The sequence below is a fragment of the Culicoides brevitarsis genome, chromosome 3 (genome assembly GCF_036172545.1).
Source record: "Culicoides brevitarsis isolate CSIRO-B50_1 chromosome 3, AGI_CSIRO_Cbre_v1, whole genome shotgun sequence".
NCBI classification, from domain to species: Eukaryota; Metazoa; Arthropoda; class Insecta; order Diptera; family Ceratopogonidae; genus Culicoides; species Culicoides brevitarsis.
In genome coordinates this window covers 32,032,105-32,054,517 of record NC_087087.1, presented here as the reverse complement: position 1 = coordinate 32,054,517, position 22,413 = coordinate 32,032,105, and the positions used below count along the sequence as shown (strand labels likewise).

The 22,413-nt window shown below is 31.5% G+C and overlaps 4 protein-coding genes across 7 annotated transcripts; 3 read left to right on the top strand and 1 right to left on the bottom strand.

Annotated features, from left to right (window-relative positions):
• Positions 1-40: 40 nt before the first annotated feature.
• Positions 41-4,417, top strand: LOC134835050 (midnolin homolog). The gene is given in 4 exon segments (XM_063849902.1): positions 41-431; positions 685-1,711; positions 1,714-2,286; positions 3,486-4,417. Coding segments are annotated over 4 exon segments (2,343 nt in total). The 5' UTR covers positions 41-216; the 3' UTR covers positions 4,014-4,417.
• A 1,522-nt stretch (positions 4,418-5,939) lies between these two features.
• On the bottom strand, positions 5,940-9,628 carry LOC134834095 (ATP-binding cassette sub-family D member 3). Its single transcript, XM_063848638.1, has 8 exons — positions 9,235-9,628; positions 8,097-8,400; positions 7,939-8,036; positions 7,582-7,875; positions 7,350-7,519; positions 7,192-7,289; positions 6,395-7,133; positions 5,940-6,338 (listed from the first exon to the last, which is right to left on the bottom strand). Exons 1-8 carry the CDS (start codon positions 9,345-9,347, stop codon positions 6,178-6,180), a joined length of 1,977 nt encoding a protein of 658 aa, XP_063704708.1. The 5' UTR covers positions 9,348-9,628; the 3' UTR covers positions 5,940-6,177.
• A 1,549-nt stretch (positions 9,629-11,177) lies between these two features.
• Positions 11,178-13,307, top strand: LOC134833342 (endoplasmic reticulum resident protein 44). 2 transcript variants are annotated; one of them, XM_063847637.1, is made up of 6 exons: positions 11,178-11,318; positions 11,509-11,590; positions 11,647-12,135; positions 12,212-12,223; positions 12,290-12,556; positions 12,611-13,307. In XM_063847637.1, the coding sequence occupies exons 1-6, from the start codon at positions 11,271-11,273 to the stop codon at positions 12,961-12,963; spliced, it is 1,251 nt and encodes a 416-aa protein (XP_063703707.1). In that variant the 5' UTR covers positions 11,178-11,270; the 3' UTR covers positions 12,964-13,307. The 2 variants fall into 2 exon arrangements, with proteins under 2 accessions (XP_063703707.1, XP_063703708.1); XM_063847638.1 differs by lacking the exon at positions 12,212-12,223.
• A 1,161-nt stretch (positions 13,308-14,468) lies between these two features.
• Positions 14,469-17,330, top strand: LOC134834412 (fez family zinc finger protein erm-like). Of its 3 annotated transcripts, XM_063849060.1 has the most exons (4): positions 14,469-14,624; positions 14,706-15,246; positions 15,307-16,295; positions 16,507-17,330. In XM_063849060.1, the coding sequence occupies exons 1-4, from the start codon at positions 14,586-14,588 to the stop codon at positions 16,840-16,842; spliced, it is 1,905 nt and encodes a 634-aa protein (XP_063705130.1). In that variant the 5' UTR covers positions 14,469-14,585; the 3' UTR covers positions 16,843-17,330. The 3 variants fall into 3 exon arrangements, with proteins under 3 accessions (XP_063705130.1, XP_063705129.1, XP_063705131.1); XM_063849059.1 differs by having other exon boundaries at positions 14,469-15,246; XM_063849061.1 differs by having other exon boundaries at positions 14,469-15,246; positions 15,307-16,290; positions 16,507-16,654.
• Positions 17,331-22,413: the final 5,083 nt, after the last annotated feature.

The window sequence follows — 22,413 nt, the reverse complement described above, 5'->3', positions numbered from 1 at the left end:
AATCCATAATGACAGTCATCCTCCATTTCGGTGGCGAGGTGCATCAATAGTTAATTTTTCCTCGATTAAACCGCATTAAAAGGGCTGCAAGTGCTCTTCGGGACGCCAAATCGACGCGAAGCGCTGCAAAAAAGGTCGCAGACGACACAAAAGTGCGGCAAAAGTTGAAATTCGCGTAAAATTCGGGGAAAATCGCATACGGAAAACACACAAAAAATGTCTCAAAGCTCAAATTTGACTGGGCGTGGTGGTGAAGCAAACACAAATGAGTCGAATAACTCGCAAACGATAAATATTCTGATATCCACGACGACGGGAACGCAATTCGACATCAGTTGCGAGAGTCTCAACACCATCGAGCACCTCAAAAAGGTCATTTCGAAGAAGCTAAAAGTGAACAAAGACAAGATTTCGCTGCTGTTCAAAGAAAGGTTTGTACATAATCGTCGTCGTCAAAAAAAAAATTTATACACGTACACGCACAAATTTCGTCGCGTGTGTGTCTCTGTGTAGGTATGCAAGCGATATCCGCCTGCGAAGACATAAAAAAAAGATTAAAAGCAAATTTATTCACGAAAAATGTCGTAAAAAACGCATTTTTGCTGCTAAATTGATGCTTTCGAAACGCGTCGCGATGCGTATGACAGACATTTTAATTTCTTTTTTCGCTTTTTCTTCCCACAGAGAACTGCAAGATGGCACCTTGAAGGATAATGGCATCGTTGAAGGGTCAAAAGTTGTGCTTACGCCGAACGTTGAGACGGGATTACTCACGCAACGTGCCGAAAATACGGTAATGCAAGCCCTGGAATCGCTAAATGACTCGCAAGTGAACGACTTTCTCAGCGGGAAGTCTCCGCTGAATTTGAGCGTGCGTTTGGGCGATCACATGATGCTCATACAACTGCAGCTAAGTACAATCAATCCGAGTACCGTGCAAAATATCGCGACGAATGCCACACAAACGTCGCAAATTTCGTCACAACAACAAGTTAAGCAATCAACGTCGACATCGACTTCGTCACAAAATGTCGCAATGCCAAGCACCTCGAAACACGTTTCGACACGACACACGAGAATGCCGTCGACAAAGAACTTGATCGACTTGGAAAGCAATCAGCGCGTCGTTTTTGACGCATCGCAGCAGCAAAAATTCGAACTTTTTCACAGTACTTCGTCTGCAGCGGCAACAAATTCGACAAAAACGACGCGATCGCCTACCGACAACTTTGAGCATAATGATCTCAACTCGTATCTGATCAAAGATGTCGATAATTTGGAGAGCATCGTTAAGAGTTTGTCGAATTTCATCGACGAGGACGAAGATTCGAAGCAAGCTCGCTTGTCGGATCCCATTTTGGAACAAAGTCCCATCAAGTCGTTGAGTAATTTGGTCTCGAATTCCATCACGGAGCCAAAATCCAACACAAAATCAGCTCAAAAGCAAAAATCTTCATTACCACAGACGCCAAGTACGTCATCAGCGGCAGCTTCAACAAGCAGCAACCCACCAAACAATCATTGCGCCGAACAAATCGACCCGAATTTGTTCCATTCGATTACTTCCTGTTTGTGCAAACGACTCGATAGCAATAACAGTGGATGTGTTCGTACTTCCCCGCCTGATTTCAATCCGTGTTTCAGTCACAGCATGTCGCGATCGTCGTCTTCGAAGCCCTCACGATATGCCGAACAGCATCCGGACCCGAAACAAAACAATTTTTGCACAAAACGTCGCATAATGCGATTCTAAAGTCCAAATCGCGTCATGGCAGCTTCAAAAAATATCACAGTACGAATACAATTTTACCCTTTGTTGATGCCGCATCGACTAGTTCCTCGTCACGAATGCCCCCGATACCGCCGACGGAGCCTCCTGCGAGTGCCGATGAGACTTTAGAGCCCATTGCGGGTACCATTGACAATCCAGCGTTGGCGGAGGCATCGCGAAATTTGACACAAACGCTCCGGAAGTTGTCGAAAAAGGTGTTTCCGCGTGGCGATGGGTCGCGTCGCATTACTTCCGGTGCCGTAATTGAAAGTATGAAGCATCACGGGAAGGGGATTTATTCGGGAACGTTTTCGGGGACACTTAATCCGGCGCTTCAGGACAAACATGGAAGACCAAAGCGCGATATTTCGACGATAATTCACATTTTGAACGATTTGTTGAGTGCGGCGCCGCAATGTACGCGTTCCGGAGCGAAAATTTACTTTGAGCCGACGACAAGTGTGTCGGCGCTTGGATCACAATCAGCACCTGCGTCGCCTGTTACGAAGTCAAGTGTAAGTTTTTAATTTTTTTTTATATGAAAAATTTTCAATTTCTATTTAATTTATTTCTTTTAAACATTTTATTTTTAAAAAAATTAATTTTTTTTAAAATATTGACATTTAAAAAAAAATATTTTTTAAATATTAAATTTTTTGTTTGTTTGTTAACATTGTTTACTTCACAAGTAAAAAAAATATTTAAAAAAAAAATACAAAAAAAAAATTTATTACAAAAATTATTAATAAATTCAATTATTTTAAAGAAAATTATCCGTAAAATTTAAATTTTATTAATAAAAAATAATTCAAAATCCAAAAACTTTTAAGAAAATTTTTATCAAAAGTATTTGTTTAAAAATTTATACAAATCAATGAAAAAATTAAACTAAAATTTTCCAAAATTTTTTTTTTTTTTTTAAATTAAAACTTTAATTTTTTATGATATTTAATTTTTAAAAAAATCTTTCAAAATCCAAAAATTTTTAAAAAAATTCTTGAAAATTTAAAAAATTTAAAAAAAAAATTTTTTTATCACCTGAAGCTTAAAAAATTTGTTATTGAATTTTTTTATTATTTTCTTTTATTTATTTATTTTTTTATTTAATTTTTTTTTTTTTTTTTTTGACAAAAATATTTTTTTTTAATTCTCACATAAAAAAAAATAAATTAATTTAATTAGTTGAATAAATTTAAAATTTTCATATTTTTTTTTGTAATATTTTTACGATTGTAAAAAAATAGAGAAAAATTGAAATGGAAATTTTTTTACATTTTTTAAAAAAAATATCATAAAAAATTAAAATTTTCATTAAAAAAATATTTAAATTTAAATTTTCTTCAATTTTCAGTGCAAATCCGAAATAATATTAACTAAAATTAATTCATTGTTTGTTGTAAAAAATGTTAAAAAATAACAAACAAAAAATTTAAAATATTTATTATTTTTCTTCCCTCATAAAAACTTTGAAAAAGAAGGAAAATGACCAAAAAAAAAAAATTTTTAAGTTATTTCGCCCATTGGATTAAATTTTGGGGCAGGGGATAAAAATTAAAAAATAATTAAAATGTTTGCTTTTTGTCAAAATAGATCATTGGAAATTTTAAATATTTTTTTTTAATTATTTTTTTTATATTATGATGTTTTAAACACAAAAATTTATAAAAATCAACCAAATTTCTAACAAAAATTTAATTTTTCTTACTTTTTTCAGTCACCGCAGCGCCGTGCATCGATCCAATCTGTCGACGCATGCAACCGATGTCCATCCGCTTCCTCTTCCAGCAAAATGATGCGCTTCAACGAAGACTATTCGGGTACCATAAAATCCTCGACACATCATCGGAGACGTGCATCATCCTCCTCAACGTCATCTTCAACGTGTCACAATCACAATCACTTGCCAACGGGACACGTTCCATTGCATCATCCCGCATGCACGCATCCCGCAGCAAACAAAGTACCTAGCTCGTTAGAAATAGAAAATAGTAAAACCAAGTACAAATTGGATCAGTTGCGACAAGTGATGCAGGAGAAAAAGGCGCGTCGCGAAGCGCGAAAACTCAAAAATCTACCGTACCACATGAATCGGAGTGCTGTCGGTGTGTCGCAGGCATCACTTTCGCCAACGACAACAACAACAATTACCGCACTCGCGTCTCCCAGTACAACGCAGCCGCCCGCATCCAGTCCGAATGCGAATGTCGAGTCAATTATCGAGGAAGTTGACACGGTTGCGTGAAAAACTTCTCGTCCTATTAACGTTACGACTCTCACGAGAGACTAATTTACGCAAATTTTCACAATTTTTTTTAACTACTTTATTATTGATGATGATTCGTCGAGCGATTTTCCTCAATTCGCGGAGGAAACTTGACTCGTTTAATCCTGGTTTATTTTTAGATATCGTGAATTTTTTAAAAATAAGGGCCCGGGAGTCCGTATTAAGACACACTTAGGTTTAGAGACAAAGGATGATAAAAAAATTTGGGGAGGAATTAATTAATTAGTTTTCTTTTGTAGTGAATATTATGAATTTTTTATTTGTTATTTGTTAGAAATAATGATAAACTAATGATTTAGATTAATTTGCTCACTTTTGCCTTATGAATATATTAAATATATGTTACTTTTATGTTCTCCTTACATTTTATTTTTGTTTTTATTTTATTTTTAATTTATTTATTATTTTGGGCTTCATCTCTGGAGTGTTTGTGTGTTCAAATTATTATTTAAAAAATATGTATCTTTTAATTTTTCCATATTTTCTTCATAAAAAATTAAAAAAAATATTTTTAATTAGGCTAATACAATTTTTAAAAATTGTTTCTGATTTCTTCTTATTAAATTTTTAGGAAAAAAATTAAATTTCAAAGAATTATTTAACGAAAAATAATTAATTATATTTAATTAATAAGAATTTTTGATTAATTCAATTATTTTTCGTAAAATAATTTCCAATTTAATTAATTATTTAATTATAAATTAATACAAAAAAAAAATAATTTCTTAAATTTCAAAAATTCATTTTTTAATAATTTTCTGAAATTATTTAATAATTAAGCTTAATTGAAAAAATCGCTTTTGAAGCTTTTTTGAAAAATTTAATTCCTTATTTTGTACTTTTTAGTAAACAAAATGGCAGATATTAAATTATTTTTAAATTAAATTTAATTAAATCAACTTAGTTTTTTTTTTAATTGAATAATTTAAATATTATTTATTTAACTAATCAATAATAATTAATTAATTATTCAGTTACAATATAAAAAATTTTGAAATTTTGTAAATTTTAAAAATTAAAAAAATAACAATTAATTTTTGAGAATATTTAAAGCTACAAACTTTCAAAAATTATCAACATTTTTATTTTTTTTTTAAATCTCTTTAGAAGCATTTTAGAAAAATTTAAATTAATTTTTTAATTTTTTAAAATTTTTAAATTATTAAAAAAAAAATTATAAAATCGGAAACAATTTTATAAGTTGAGCTAGCCTAATTTAAAATATTTATTTTAATTTTTAAAAATATTTTTCTTATTTATTTTTATTTTTTTGGTTAAAAACCTCCTTAACTATTTCTCATTAAGGATAGGAAGAAAAAGAATAATTCGTGGTTTGCAAGAAAAAAAAACTTTTTTAATGTTGTTTGTGACTTTTTATTAAATAATTAAAAATTTAAATTATTATTACAACTTCGATTGTGCAATTTTAGTGTTTTACGTGAAAAAAATTAAAAAACTTAAAAAAATATTTTCCCTTTTTCCGAAAATCACAGAATTCGTGAGAATCAGACTTGAATAATAAATTTTTTTTTCACGAGTTTCAATAAAAAAATTAATAATTTTAGCGAAATAAATCAATAATCGGCTACAAAAAGGGATCAATAAGTGGAATAGTAACAGTAAACACAAAAAAAAATAGAAATAGGATAAATTTTTTAGTTTGTAAGTGAATGTTGGGAAGTATTTGTACATCTAATGACTACTAGATAGTTAGGTTAAATATTTAATTTGTAGATTTTTTCCGTTGAAATTTAACTTTATTCTGGCTTCGTACTTTTTTTGTTGGTATAAAATGCATTGAATAGTATTTCTATAGGTAATCTAAGACTAAATATTAGACATAAAAATAATAAAATAGGAGATGAAATGAAAAAAAAATTTTTTTTAATTCATTAAAAGTCCGGAAATTGAAGAATTATTTTTTTTATTAATTAAAATAATTAGCAGCGGTCAAATAATAACAATTTTTTATGAATTATCGTAACAAATACACTAACTTTTTGTACAAATTATAATGGAAACATCAAATATTCAACTAAACGTTACGTATTATCACCGGAAAACCGTCACCATGGGTCTGTTTTTGTTCGTAAGAAACATTTTTTTGCGTTTTTCTGTGGATCTATGACCCGAATTCAGCTTTGCTTGCGTCGATTGGTCCAAATTCGAAGGCACCCCTGCCATCAAATTGCAAAAAGTATTCGTGATAGGTCCATAAACTCTTGCGATGTGACACGGTGAAGAGAGTTATGCCTACTTTACGGCAATATTGGTACATTTCACCTAAAAAATTCATCAAAAATTAATTTTTTCTCAATTTTAAGGCTTAAAAAGCTTACCTTCAACATCGACACTGACAGCAGATGTACATTCATCCAAAATCGCAAATTGCGGATTGTGATAGAAGAGACGCGCCATGGCAATTCGTTGTTTTTCGCCGCCACTCAGCACGTCAATCCAATCTTCAATAGCATCCAAGCCATTTTCGCGCACTTTTAGATACGATAATTGCACAATTTCCAAATAACCCTCGAGATCGGCATCAGTTTTGCCTCTTCGTAACATCTCCTCGTGCGTATGCGGATAAATAATTTGATCGCGCAACGTGCCAAGTGTCATGTACGGCCTTTGTGGAATGTAAAAGAGTTTTCCGCGTGGCGGTTTTATGACTTTGCCGCCCCAGCTGGGCCATAATTCGCCCAAAATGCGGAACAAGCTAGACTTTCCGCATCCATTCGGGCCACAAACGAGCACATTCATGCCGGATTTCACCTCGAACGTGAGTTCTTTGACCAAAACATCGCCATTTGGCGTCACAAGCGGGACTTTTTCGAAGTGAATGACGTTATCGCGATACGCCATGACGCCTCGCCCCGGTCCAATTTTGCTGTCGGCAGATTCAGAGTTGCTTACCATCGTGCGTTCGTAGCGCCCGTTGTTGATGTCGTTCAGAACTTTGATGAGTTCTGTCATACGAGCCGTAAATCCAGCAAGACGACTCATTTCACGACCTGCTAACACTAAACGCCCAATGGCTTCTGCCATTTTTACTAACATTCGACCGAAAATGTAGTAATTCTGGAAGAAAATTGAATTTTTAATCGATTTCAGGTAAAAAAAAATTGGAAAAAATTACCTTTAACCGCTCTCCCTCAACTTTACTGGCAAGAACGGGATGATCTTTGATAAAGAATGGACGAGAAACTGCCCAAAATCCAACAATTGTAGCAATATCTTTAAAAAAAAACAAAAATTATTACAAAACTCAACCAAAAAAATCATAAAAAATCTTACATTTCGCTACCATATTGTCAATAATTCCCATTCCAACGCGGAATTCCAAGAATTTCCGAATGTGCGTCGTTAATTTGTTAAAACTCGCCAACAGAGTCAACTTTTCCCGGTTATTTCCTTGATAAAAAGCCACTTCTTCAGCATTTGTTATCAAACGACTGTTCACATAACTACAAAAAAATTAATTTTTCATCAAAAATCGCCTAAAAACTTAAAGAAAAATAATTTTTACCGATATTCTCCCTCAAGTTTCTGCTCTTGCACTGTCAATCTTCCCGTAGGACGTCTCAAATGTGTCAAAAATACACCCGAAACGATCAAATAACTAATGAGAACGGCCGGCGTCTCAAATCCAAGCGCTGCTGTGACACGATAAACGTAAATCATGACATCCATGAAGGGTTTGCACATGTTCGAGTACAAGTCACATACGCTATCCGAGAATTTTTCAATGTCTGTCGTCAGCAATTGATCCGGATTGGCAATTCTTGTGTCTAAATTACTCATTTTATAGTAAGTGTACCCTCTGAAAAGTCAATTTTAAATCAAAAATTGGTAAAATTTTCATAAAAAAAAGAAAAAAACTCACTTTAGATACTCATTGTATAAATGCTTCGTTAAATTCGTTCTAAATCTAAGCTTCAATTCACCTATGCTCCATCGCAAGACGTTATTAACCACAGCAATCTATAACGTACCGCGGTAATTTATGTAAATCAAGCAGGAAATTTATATTTTTCTACATACCAGTGGCAATGCGGCAAAATATCGCAGCAAAGCTTTCTGAAAACCGGGCTTGTGCATCGTAATAATGGTACTTTCGACCTTTGTGGCATTCGAAATCATCCAAACGTCGCTGATGGACCGAGCAATTAATGAAGCGGCAACCGCAATTAGCAATCCGCTCTCGACACTCCATGTTCGCGGGATCAAAATTCCGAGTAAAAGCCTTAATTGACGGAAAAATTCGGCATTCACATGGGCTTTTATCGTCTTCTTATCTTTTTTCTCTGTGATACAATACTGAATTTGGTCCTCAGGTAATGGTTTCCTGCAATCGATTAAAAAATCATCAATATTAGGTGACTTGATGAGGTATGACAAAGCGAAAAATTCAAAATTTCGCTGATTTTACATAAAAAAATAAAATAATTTTTGCAATTTTTCGTAAATTTAGCATTTTTTTATAGTTTAGTTCCCTTTTACGGCATTATCTGATCAGACAAAAAATGATAAGCGACGACAATGAACCAAAAAGTAATTACTTGTCATCGAAATTCTTGTCTAAAGTTGTTATCAGACAAAAAAATGGATTTATTACTTAATATTTTGTGATGAAATGATAAGAAGGAGGGCTTAAATCGATCATCAGGAAGCACATCTCTTCAACTTTGATCTATTTTTCGAACAAAGAGATAATTAGCATGTGAACAAAAGCTTAATTGCCGCAAAAAATTCAAATTACAAAATTTTTCAAACAAATTTTGACCTATAATCGTGCGTTCCAAAGGCGTAAAGTCCATTGAAGCACGAAAAAAATTAAGTTGGAATTAATTGCAGCGTCATTATTCCAGTTTTGTCTTGTAACTGAAGAACGGAAAAAGTCAAGGTAACTCGAGCTGGTTCTGAACAAGTTTTTTTTTTCGGGCAATTTTCGATGAAGTCAACAATGTCGAAGTGAAAGTACCAAAAAGCTTGCAATAAGTTGTGTATGAAAGCGATGATTATACGGTTGTTTGGCGTTTTTTTTTTACCCATATACGCGTCTTACACAACGCGGCATAGAGTTAAATAAATAAAGTATAATAATAGTTATTACACAATCGCACCGTGGCTACGGCAAAACGCGATAGATAGTGCTTTAATTGTACTTTGATCGCCTCACCTTTTGTGAGTTTGTCTGCCGTAAATGAGGATCCAGGCGCTTGCCACGATGCCTGCCGCACACAGCACGGAATTTTGGTTTTGGCTCACGAATTTGCTGATGTTGGGAGCCATCTTCCTTTGTTTTTTTTTCCTTTTTTTTTTGTTATTTATGCAAATCTGTCTCTCTCTTGTTTATTTATTTCTTTCTTTTGCAACCTTTTTTTTTCGTCTCCTCCTAATTTTTTGTGTTTTCGCTGGAGTCGTTAATTTATTCCATATTATCTGTGCCGAGAGGACAATTTGCACAACTTAACACCTAATAATCTCGCGGATTGTAAAATATTAATTAAAAATATCGGAGGAGCGACGATTTTCCATCCGCTTTCATGAACTTGAACACTTGGAATGGTCAGTATGTTGCCACAGAGTTCGTACACCTGTTCGCACAGTGTTCCGAAATGGAAATTTTATAAAAATTTTGCAAATTTTTTTCATAAGAAATTGAAAAAAATTTGAAAATTGAAAATTTATGGTAATTTATGAAAAAATTACAAAGTTTATAAGAAATCTTTTGATGAATTCAAAATTAAAATTTCTTAAAAAATATTTACAGAAATGACTTTAAATTATATTCATAAAATTTAGTTAATTTTATAGTTAATTTAATAACTTTTTTTTAAAAATATATTTTCAAAATATCAAAATAAAAAATCAATATTTTTTTTCAGATTTCTTTTGAATTAAGATATAAATAGTTCAATTCGTCATTATTGAAGTTAATATGAATAAAATTTTTATAGTTGTTTTCAAATAACAAAGGACAGTTCTTTATGAACACGACAAACAAGAAGTCGTTCCGATCATATTGCAATGATTGCTCCTGTGCCTTGACAATTTTTTTTAAATATTAGCTGCGATATGGATTATATCAAAAATTCATCATATCAAATCCAGAGCTTTGAAGACAGTTTATCAAGGTAGATGCTGTTGTTCCATTATTCATTGGGTTCATAATTAATATACTTTAAAAGCTACTTCTTTTTTCATGATGGGGTTGAAGGTGTAAACTATTTAGTCGATTTTGTGTTTTTGTTTAATGTCAATTCCGGTTGTATAGTTTGTATAGCTTTTCGTCGTCGTTTTAAGTATACCACAGTCTCAATTTTCTTCGCTATTGTATCTCTAGTTTTGTGAATTGTTTGAATACGATATATTTTTGAATACGGAGAAATTTTCTCTGGTTAGTTTGATAAAAGTTTTATCGAATGGCGACTTTCCAACATGTTCATCGACGACGTTTTTCATGTCAATTAAGATTTTAGGAAACTCTTTACGATTTTGAACGCAATTTTCTATTAAGAATTACTTTTTCTTATTAAATTGACATCAAAAAATGATATTAATTAAATATGAAATTTTCATTCTAAATATGAAACTTATATCAAATTCATAACTACAGATAAAAAAATTCAAAAATTATACTCAAAAGTACCTTTAACAATTTGTGTCAAAATTTACATGATATTTGCTTGGATTTTCGATTTTTGAAAAAAAATTTATATCTATTTGATATTGAATTTTGAATGTAAAATTAAAATTTAATATCTAATTAATATAAATTTAATATCATGTTAATGTAGAATTAGTATGAAAAGTATTAAAAAAAAATTGGAGAAAAAAAAATTTTTTTCTTGAAAATTTCTTCTCTACATTTGTTTTTTTTTTATCCAAAAGATTTTGTGATCAGAGTTATTTTTACAATTTAATTTTTTTTTTGTGAATTTCACTCATTTTTACTTTTTCGAAAAAATTTGCACTAAAATTTGAAGAAAAAATTTACAAAATTAAAAAAAAAATTTTTAAGAGAAAAAATGAAAAATTCCAGAACACTGTGCTTCATACCCATACACACGCCTTCCATAGATAGCGTAATGTCAAAGTCCCGTATGACGATAGTTGACAGCTCGAATCGGTAGTCGCTCCTTAAAATCTTTGCAGCAGACGAAAAATTCCCGTTTTCCCCTAATAAAATAGTGTAGAAAAAGAAAACAAACAATGCATATCGCATCATCGATACAAAAAGTTGTTTGCCAATTATTGCTGGTAAGATATTCGCTGCGAAATTTCCGTGATTTTGTCATTTTTCGATGACAATTGTCGGCATTTAGCGACGGAATGAATGTGAAAATGCCACGACATTCTCTTTTTCTCCTGTAAATAAACGCATCGAACTGTGACTGGAAAACGCTGTGATAACAAGTGACCTTTGTAACGATTTCTTTCGATTTTTTAGTTGTACTTGTTCAGTTGTTCCGTGGATGGCGAGACAAAGGGAGCAACGCAATTGACGAATCAAAATATTGATCTTACATTAGGTGAGTCGAAAGTTGTTTTCTCGTAGTTTCTGTTTTAATTTGAATTTTTTTTGTAGCAAGTCACGAGCTCGTTTTCATCAACTTTTACGCAGAATGGTGCAGATTCAGCAACTTATTGCAGCCGATTTTCGATGAGGCAGCGGATAAGGTGCGTGAAGCCTTCCCCGAGGCGGGGCGTGTTGTGATGGGAAAAGTTGATTGTGACAAGGAAAGTGCTGTCGCATCGCGTTTTCATGTCACAAAGTACCCCACGTTGAAGGTAATTGTCAATGGACAGCCCACAAAGCGAGAATATCGCGGGCAACGCAGTGTCGAGTCCTTCGTGGAATTCGTGAAGAAACAATTGGAGGACCCAATTAAGGAATTTCACAGTTTACGCGATTTGGAGACCCTGGACGACAAAAAACGCATCATTATCGGGTATTTTGATCGTCGGGACCAAAATCCGGAATACACGAATTTTAGACGAGTAGCTACTAATTTGAAAGATGATTGTCAGTTCCATGTCGGATTCGGAGATGTTGTCTCTGCGATGCATCCTCCAGGTGAGTCATCCAATTTTTTTACGATTGCATGCTTTTTACTAATAAATTTTTTTGAACATTGCTTACTAACATCCAGGATGGAGTAAAAGTAAATAATTTTTTTTTCTGTAAAAAATAAAAAAAATTTTTATCACATTTTTTTTATCATTTCAAGGTCACCCAATCGTTGTTTTTAGACCAGATGTAGCGATATCGCACGAAAACGACGAAACGTTCGACGGAAAATTGACGAATTTTGACGAGTTGATGGTTTGGACACAGACCAAATGTGTCCCATTGGTGCGTGAAATTACCTTTGAGAATGCCGAAGAGCTCACGGAAGAAGGTTTACCATTCCTTATCCTCTTCCATGCTCCCGATGACTTTGAGTCGATCAAAGATTACAAGGCGATTGTTGAAACGCAGCTCATTGGAGAGAAACGTAAGTCCTGAAACCTAAAAAAAATCGAAAAAAATTAAAATTTTTTTTTTTTAGAAAACATCAACTTCCTCACTGCCGATGGCAAGCGATTCGCTCACCCATTACATCATCTCGGCAAAAGTCAATCTGACTTACCTTTGATCGCGATCGATTCATTCCGTCACATGTACTTGTTCCCCCGATTCAAGGACATCTACCAACCCGGCAAACTGAAACAATTCCTCCAAGATTTATATTCCGGCAAATTGCATCGCGAATTCCATTACGGGCCTGATCCAAGTGACAATAATGCCATCGAAGGCGGTAACGACGATGGATCACGTAAACCAACGACGCCGCCAGAATCAACCTTTAAGAAACTCGGACCCAGCAAAAATCGTTACACATTACTGAAGGATGAATTATAAGAAAACACACAATTCTAAGCCAATCTCGTAGGAAAAACAAATAAAAAAGTATGAATGTTGCTGAATGAGGTGACGAATGCATTTAGAACAAACACCGGATTTTATTTAGGAAATTTTTTTGATGCACGCCTTTTTTCGTTTAACGTGCTTCTTCGTGATTCTTTCGACGGTTTAATTAAATTAATTATAATTATTATTATCGAGTTACTTGATGATATTTGATGAATATCACACATTTTCAAGTTTTTGGTCAGTTATTCTACCTCTCTTGTCGTATTTCATCTTGAATTGTAAAGTATGTTAGTTTTAGATCTGTAAAAAAATACAATGTGAGTCAATAAAGAGCGAAAGAATTTTATGAAAATTATATTTTTAAAGAAATTTTAGTGACTTCTGAAAGTATGCAGTTGAATCCATTTTTTAAAAAAAGTTTTAATTTTGCTTCTGTGATATGCAATGAACATTTCATTACATTTTTGAAGATTTTTCCTGTTTTTCAAGAGCTTTTCGTAAATTTTTCTGTACTAAAATCTTTTGAGATTCAATACTTTCGAAAATTTTCATTCAAATTCAAAATTTAATGAAAAATAAACTTAAAAAAAAAAAATATTCCTGAAAGTATGCAATTAATATTAAATTTAGAAAAAAAATTCAATTTAGTATTTCTATGATATGCAATGAACTTCTCATGACAATTTTTGAGTTTTTTCCTAATTTTACAAAAGTTTTTCGTTTATTATCTTAATAGACTTCAAAGTTTTTCAATAGAATGTCAAATTAATAGAAAAATAAACTTTAAAAAAAAATTTTTTGAAAATTAAAAAAAAAAATTATAATTGCTTCTGTGATATGTAATTAACTTTACATTACATTTTTGAAAATTTCTCTTATTTTGCAAGAGTTTTCGTAAATTTTTTCTACTAAAACCTTCTAAAATTCAATATTAATGAATTTCAAAAGAAATTTAAAAAAAAATTAACCCTGAAGTTGAACCAAAGCGTTACAAAAATAAGAAATTTTGAAGTTTTTCGTTAAAATTTCTCTAATTTTTTTTGTAAATTTATAAATATTTTTATGAAAAAATTATTTTTTAAAAAAATATCCCTTAAAATATGCAATTAATTTGATTTAACAAAAAATAAATTTTGACTCTTGTGATATGCAACGAACTTTACATGACATTTTTTGATATTTCTTCTGATATTCCAATTATTTTTCATATATTTTCTGTACTAAAACTTCTAACTTTGAATATGAATCTATAACTAAAAAATATAAAGAAATTTTATGCTGAAATTGAATTTAAATTCAAAAAATTCAAGATTTCATTAAATTTCTCTATAAAAAATAACTGTAAATCCGATATTTCATCGAAAAAAAGTTGAGATTTGTGTTCGAAGGAAAATGTTAGCGTTGTGTTATGGCATTCGGGCGTGATTCCGTTACACAATTCTCAAAAGTTCCCCTTTGAGGCGTCAGAAATTGTGAAACATTGAAAAAATACACAACAATCCTCGAACTCAATGGTCTTAAAATCGCTTTTGCAGTGCAAATAAAGCCCCCGCAGTCCCTTTTTTCCTTTTTAATTTCTTTATTTTGGTTTACACGCGACTCTCAGATGTATGATGATTAATGAAACATTATCAAACATAGTGAATTCTGTAAGTTTTAATGCGCAAAACGTTCTACCACAGCAGCAATCGCAACAACAACAAATAATCAATTTTATAAATACAAAAAAGCAGGCAAGCCAAAACTCGAATAAGAACTCAATAAGTGTTAATGGACAGAATAATGAAAGTAGTAGTTGGAATGGCAGCACGAAAGGTGCCGCTGGCAAGAAACGATATTTTTGTGATATCTGTGGGCAAGCTGTGTCCGCGTTCAGCAGCATAAAGCGCCACAAAGACGCTGTGCATTTCAAAATAAAGAAAAAGTTCAAGTTACGCGAGTGTCCCGTGTGCTTAAAGAGCTTCTTTCAGCTGGCAAAACATATGAAAATTAAGCATCGCGATTCCAAAGTCAAATGTACCATTTGTGAGCGCGTACTTAGTTGTTCGTTTTCCTACAAGAGACATTTGAAAAAAGTGCACGGATTTTTCAAGGATTCCGATTCGAGTCAAATTGCACCCGAACCCATCAAAATTACGAGCAAAGACAGTCAAGACATGGATTATTCGTACCCGTATAGTCACAATAGTAGCGGCAGCAAAAAGTCATCGAGCTCCAGCAGCAATTCGTCACACAATTCGAGCTCGCATTCGTATCAAAGTCCCTCAGCAGGTAAATTTTCCCCCGAAATTTTCATTTTTTAACAAGATTCAAGTTGAAAAAATTTTTCAGCATACGATCCGGGAATGATGCTATCACGTTTAATGGTCGACAACACATCACCGATGGATTTTAAACACGACTGGATGTCCTATGCACCTCCCTTTGTGCCATTCAAGAAGCCCTTTGCCACAGATTATACCGCCGGCGCATCCAGTCATTCCAAATCGACGGGCATGATGAATCCAGCGTTCGCCCATTCGGCATTCGGCAGTCCCGAAAGTAACGCTGCCCTCAATTCGTTCTATCCAACCAACTATCCTTTTTATCCGGCCGCCGCAATTGATTCTCAACGTACCGCAGGCACCTCAGCGAATGCCGCAAGCGCCAAAAACGAAGCTGTCAAAGACTTGTCGCAACTTTTGGGCATCGAAGGCGCCGTCGAAGCAAGTTACATTCATCCTAGTCAAGTGTCAGCCGGTACTAATTCCGAATCCGGGGCAAATAGCGGCGGCAGCGGACCTTCCTCAAACACAAATGCCTCAAACACGAACCCGAATGCCGTCATTTGTAGCATTTGTAATCACAGTTTTCGCGATTCGTCGTCGTTGCGGCGTCACACGAAGTCAAAACACGCCAGCAAATTCGAACAAATGGAAAATTCGAAGCAGCAACGGAAAAAGTACAAATGTACCGTTTGTAATATGCATCTTAGCTGTTCCGGATCCATTCAGCGACACATGCGACTTATGCACAACAAAGTGGGCGATCAGCCAGGACAATCCGCAGCATCGAATCCCGATTATCAGTACACCTGTAGCGTCTGTCAGCGCAGTTTTATGAACGAAATTTCGCTCCAGCGACACTTTAGCTACCATCGCAAGAGCAAAGAGGTCCCCGATGGCAAAAGTAGCAACAATACGTCGTCAAATACGGCGCCCGTGAATACTTACAACACTTGTCCGCCATGCGATAGGGGCTTCGAGAACAGTTGGAGCTACGAGAGACACATGTTGACACACCCGAATTCGCCGCACTCCGCATCAAATCCAGCAGGTAAGGTAGGTAATAAGTTAAGTTTAAGCTTTGGAGGTCTGAAATAAGTAAAAAAAAGTCTCATTATTGGTCGATGTTGTACTAAAAAAAAAAAACCCTTTGCTGTTAGATTCAAAATTAAATTTGGGCAAAAAATGAAAAAAAAATTTTTTTTAAAGAACAAATTCCGAAGTAATTTGTTCAAAACACCTTTCGCACGTTCTTTTCTTCTCGCAGGTCTGCACCGTGTGTAATTTATGGGTGACGACCACGATGTCCCTTAAGCGCCATAAAAAATTAAAGCATCCCGATGTATATAACCGAGAAGAACGCCTTCGTACCGAATTGGACGAACGGAAAAAGTACAAGTGCGAAATTTGTGACAAGAAAATCGCTAGTTACAGCTCGTTGCAGCGTCACCACAAACTCGTGCACAATCCGGAGAAGAAAGCCCCGTACGACGAATCTAAAGACAGCTTAAGTTTCCGAAATGGCTTCGATCTCTCGATGGGATCGAGATACCCACAAACTTCGTCCTCCTCCTTCATCCGACAAAAATTCAATAATTTTTAACAATTTTTACGCATATTACTCACAAATTACACACAGACTCACTTATAATTAAAAAAAAATTACTATTTAACACAAACACAGTTAAAAAATATCGATAAACATAAAAATAATCAAATATACTATAGCCATATATTACACAAAAAAATAACATTAGAGAGTGTAGCGATTTGAAGTTAAAAAAGGATGCTTGAAGTGAAACAAGTGCAAATATTAAAACTCTTGTTAAATATTAAATTAAAAAATTATTCTTAGTCAGCTTAAAGCCCCGTTTCGAAAAAAAAACCGAAGATCATTTAGAAAAAAAAAACAAGTTCCTTTGAAAAAAAAAATTGAATCGTACAGAAAAAAAATAAAAATATCAAAATTAACTAATAAATAATAAAAAAATATATTATGAAAAACAAAAAATATGAAATATTAGAATGTAAGGCAAAAATAATACACAACTATGAAATATTTTAGTAAAAAAAATGAGAATATTGTATTTAAATAGCAGTCAAAGAAAAACATTAGAAATAAATAAAGAGGTCAATGTTCACGTTTTATAAGGAACAAAATTGGAATTGGGTTTTTCGAGTGGATAATGGAAGGAATTCAGATTTGAATTTTTTTTTTTAAGCCAATAAGAACTTTTATAAATATTTTCTTATTGGAATCTGATTTGAATTAAAAAAAAGAATTTTTTGGACTTGAAATTTTGTTAATTAGTGTAGTTTTCATATTGAGTATTTGTGGAGAATTTAAATTAAAAATTTGGTAAATTTTTTGGAATAACTTATCACGTAAGTAATTTTAATTTTTTATTTAAATAATTTTTATTAATTTTTTTATTTTATTTTTTTTATGAATTTTGACAAAAAAATTTAATATTTTTAGCAAATATTTGGGTAAAAAGCCAAAGGTAAGTTTCTAAAGTTGATAATTTTTACTTTTTTGATGCATTGATGATTTTAATTTTAGAAAAAAAAATGGTAACTCAAAACTGCCAAAAAATAGAAACTGAAAAAAAATTTCCTTTGACATAGTTTTGTTTTAAAAACTAAATCAAGAGCAAAAAAACTGTGTCAAAAACTGTGTCAAACCAATTTTTGTCAAATCTTGCTCCAAATGGATAAAAATTTGTCAGAGGGCTCTAATTTCTCATTTTTAATCATTTTATAACTCAAAATTGCCAAAAAATTGAAACTGAAAAAAATTTTTTCTTTGACATAGTTTTGGTTTTAAAAACTAAATCAAGAGCAAAAAAACTGTGTCAAACTGTGTCCAATTTTTGTCAAATCTTGCTCCAAATGGATAAAAATTTGTCAGAGGGCTCTAATTTATCATTTTTAATCATTTTATAACTCAAAACTGCCAAAAAATTGAAACTGAAAAAAATTTTTTCTTTGACATAGTTTTGGTTTTAAAAACTAAATCAAGAGCAAAAAAACTGTGTCAAACCAATTTTTGTCAAATCTTGCTCCAAATGGATAAAAATTTGTCAGAGGGCTCTAATTTATCATTTTTAATCATTTTATAACTCAAAACTGCAAAAAAATTGAAACTGAAAAAAATTTTTTCTTTGACATAGTTTTGGTTTTAAAAACTAAATCAAGAGCAAAAAAACTGTGTCAAAAAAAAAACTGTGTCAAAAACTGTGTCAAAGCAATTTTTGTCAAATCTTGCTCCAAATGGATAAAAATTTGTCAGAGGGCTCTAATTTATCATTTTTAATCATTTTATAACTCAAAACTGCAAAAAAATTGAAACTGAAAAAAATTTTTTCTTTGACATAGTTTTGGTTTTAAAAACTAAATCAAGAGCAAAAAAACTGTGTCAAAAACTGTGTCAAAGCAATTTTTGTCAAATCTTGCTCCAAATGGATAAAAATTTGTCAGAGGGATTTAATTTATCATTTTTAATCATTTTATAACTCAAAACTGCAAAAAAATTGAAACTGAAAAAAATTTTTTCTTTGACATAGTTTTGGTTTTAAAAACTAAATCAAGAGCAAAAAAACTGTGTCAAAAACTGTGTCAAAGCAATTTTTGTCAAATCTTGCTCCAAATGGATAAAAATTTGTCAAAGGGCTCTAATTTATCATTTTTAATCATTTTATAACTGAAAACTGCAAAAAAATTGAAACTGAAAAAAAATTTTTTCTTTGACATAGTTTTGTTTTAAAAACTAAATCAAGAGCAAAAAAACTGTGTCAAAGCAATTTTTGTTAAATCTTGCTCCAAATGGATAAAAATTTGTCAGAGGGCTCTAATTTATCATTTTTAATCATTTTATAACTGAAAACTGCAAAAAAATTGAAACTGAAAAAAATTTTTTTCTTTGACATAGTTTTGGTTTTAAAAACTAAATCAAGAGCAAAAAAACTGTGTCAAAAACTGTGTCAAAGCAATTTTTGTCAAATCTTGCTCCAAATGGATAAAAATTTGTCAAAGGGCTCTAATTTATCATTTTTAATCATTTTATAACTCAAAACTTCAAAAAAATTGAAACTGAAAAAAATTTTTTCTTTGACATAGTTTTGTTTTGAAAACTAAATCAAGAGCAAAAAAACTAAAAAAAAACTGTGTCAAAGCAATTTTTGTTAAATCTTGCTCCAAATGGATAAAAATTTGTCAGAGGGCTCTAATTTATCATTTTTAATCATTTTATAACTCAAAACTGCAAAAAAATTGAAACTGAAAAAAATTTTTTCTTTGACATAGTTTTGGTTTTAAAAACTAAATCAAGAGCAAAAAAAAAAAACTGTGTCAAAAACTGTGTCAAAGCAATTTTTGTCAAATCTTGCTCCAAATGGATAAAAATTTGTCAGAGGGCTCTAATTTATCATTTTTAATCATTTTATAACTCAAAACTGCAAAAAAATTGAAACTGAAAAAAATTTTTTCTTTGACATAGTTTTGGTTTTAAAAACTAAATCAAGAGCAAAAAAACTGTGTCAAAAACTGTGTCAAAGCAATTTTTGTCAAATCTTGCTCCAAATGGATAAAAATTTGTCAAAGGGCTCTAATTTATCATTTTTAATCATTTTATAACTGAAAACTGCAAAAAAATTGAAACTGAAAAAAATTTTTTCTTTGACATAGTTTTGGTTTTAAAAACTAAATCAAGAGCAAAAAAACTGTGTCAAAGCAATTTTTGTCAAATCTTGCTCCAAATGGATAAAAATTTGTCAGAGGGCTCTAATTTATCATTTTTAATCATTTTATAACTCAAAACTGCAAAAAAATTGAAACTGAAAAAAATTTTTTCTTTGACATAGTTTTGTTTTAAAAACTAAATCAAGAGCAAAAAAAAACTGTGTCAAAAACTGTGTCAAAGCAATTTTTGTCAAATCTTGCTCCAAATGGATAAAAATTTGTCAGAGGGCTCTAATTTATCATTTTTAATCATTTTATAACTGAAAACTGCAAAAAAATTGAAACTGAAAAAATTTTTTCTTTGACATAGTTTTGGTTTTAAAAACTAAATCAAGAGCAAAAAAAAACTGTGTCAAAAACTGTGTCAAAGCAATTTTTGTCAAATCTTGCTCCAAATGGATAAAAATTTGTCAAAGGGCTCTAATTTATCATTTTTAATCATTTTATAACTCAAAACTGCAAAAAAATTAAAACTGAAAAAAATTTTTTCTTTGACATAGTTTTGGTTTTAAAAACTAAATCAAGAGCAAAAAAACTGTGTCAAAAACTGTGTCAAAAACTGTGTCAAAGCAATTTTTGTCAAATCTTGCTCCAAATGGATAAAAATTTGTCAGAGGGCTCTAATTTATCATTTTTAATCATTTTATAACTCAAAACTGCAAAAAAATTGAAACTGAAAAAAATTTTTTCTTTGACATAGTTTTGGTTTTAAAAACTAAATCAAGAGCAAAAAAACTGTGTCAAAAACTGTGTCAAAGCAATTTTTGTCAAATCTTGCTCCAAATGGATAAAAATTTGTCAGAGGGCTCTAATTTATCATTTTTAATTATTTTATAACTCAAAACTGCAAAAAAATTGAAACTGAAAAAAATTTTTTCTTTGACATAGTTTTGGTTTTAAAAACTAAATCAAGAGCAAAAAAAAAAAACTGTGTCAAAAACTGTGTCAAAGCAATTTTTGTCAAATCTTGCTCCAAATGGATAAAAATTTGTCAGAGGGCTCTAATTTATCATTTTTAATCATTTTATAACTCAAAACTGCAAAAAAATTGAAACTGAAAAAAATTTTTTCTTTGACATAGTTTTGTTTTAAAAACTAAATCAAGAGCAAAAAAACTGTGTCAAAAACTGTGTCAAAGCAATTTTTGTCAAATCTTGCTCCAAATGGATAAAAATTTGTCAAAGGGCTCTAATTTATCATTTTTAATCATTTTATAACTCAAAACTGCAAAAAAATTGAAACTGAAAAAAATTTTTTCTTTGACATAGTTTTGGTTTTAAAAACTAAATCAAGAGCAAAAAAACTGTGTCAAAAACTGTGTCAAAGCAATTTTGTCAAATCTTGCTCCAAATGGATAAAAATTTGTCAGAGGGCTCTAATTTATCATTTTTAATCATTTTATAACTCAAAACTGCAAAAAAATTGAAACTGAAAAAAATTTTTTCTTTGACATAGTTTTGGTTTTAAAAACTAAATCAAGAGCAAAAAAACTGTGTCAAAAACTGTGTCAAAGCAATTTTTGTCAAATCTTGCTCCAAATGGTTAAAAATTTGTCAGAGGGCTCTAATTTTGTTGTCTTATCAATTTTTATGATTCCAAAGTCACAAATCCCCCCAAACCGCCCTACAAAAAGTTACAAATTTGCAATTTCATACAAAATAAAAAAAAATAAAAGGAAATCCGGTCCAAAAAAATGTCTCCGATTGTTCAATAAAACATTGAAATTCCCATAAAAAAAATCTCAAATGACACATTACATAATATAATAACAGAATAACAACACTGCCAAGTATCAAATCACAAACATTTTTTTGTTACTCTATCTTTTCATCCTTCAATGATTCTTCAGCTCGTAATGAAAAATCTGCTTCCGTCTAAAAAAAAACAAAATATTGAAATTCCATCAAAGAAGAAAAAATCAACAAACAGTAGCTTATCATGAGGAGGACTCAAACACACTTCATTAATAACTTTCTCTGTCTCTGAAGTTTAAATAAAACCGTTTAAACAAGAACACCCATGGGACGATAAGATAAGACAAAAAAATGTTCACACACTCGTAACTCCTGACAAAAAAGGAGCTTGGCGATACGATCGCTAAAACAGGTGTCCCTTGTTTCTAACAAAATTTATAACAAAACTTACCTGATTTTTGGGTAAAGTGCAAAAAAAAAGATATTCGAAACTTTTATAGACTTGTGAAAGGATAAAATAGCACCAAGGTAATTTGATATCATTAATTTTTTGTTTTTTAATGTTTTATAGTGTCTTTTTTTATTTCACAGAGATCCGAGCGTGGTAATATGAGGTCATGGAATACGAGAAAAAAGGTCAGTTTTTACGTCTTTTGTCTTTAGAAAAAAAGTTCACCCGTACCTAGATGAAAAAAATTGACAGAAAAAGGACGAATTTGAGACTTTTAACCTTCCATAGA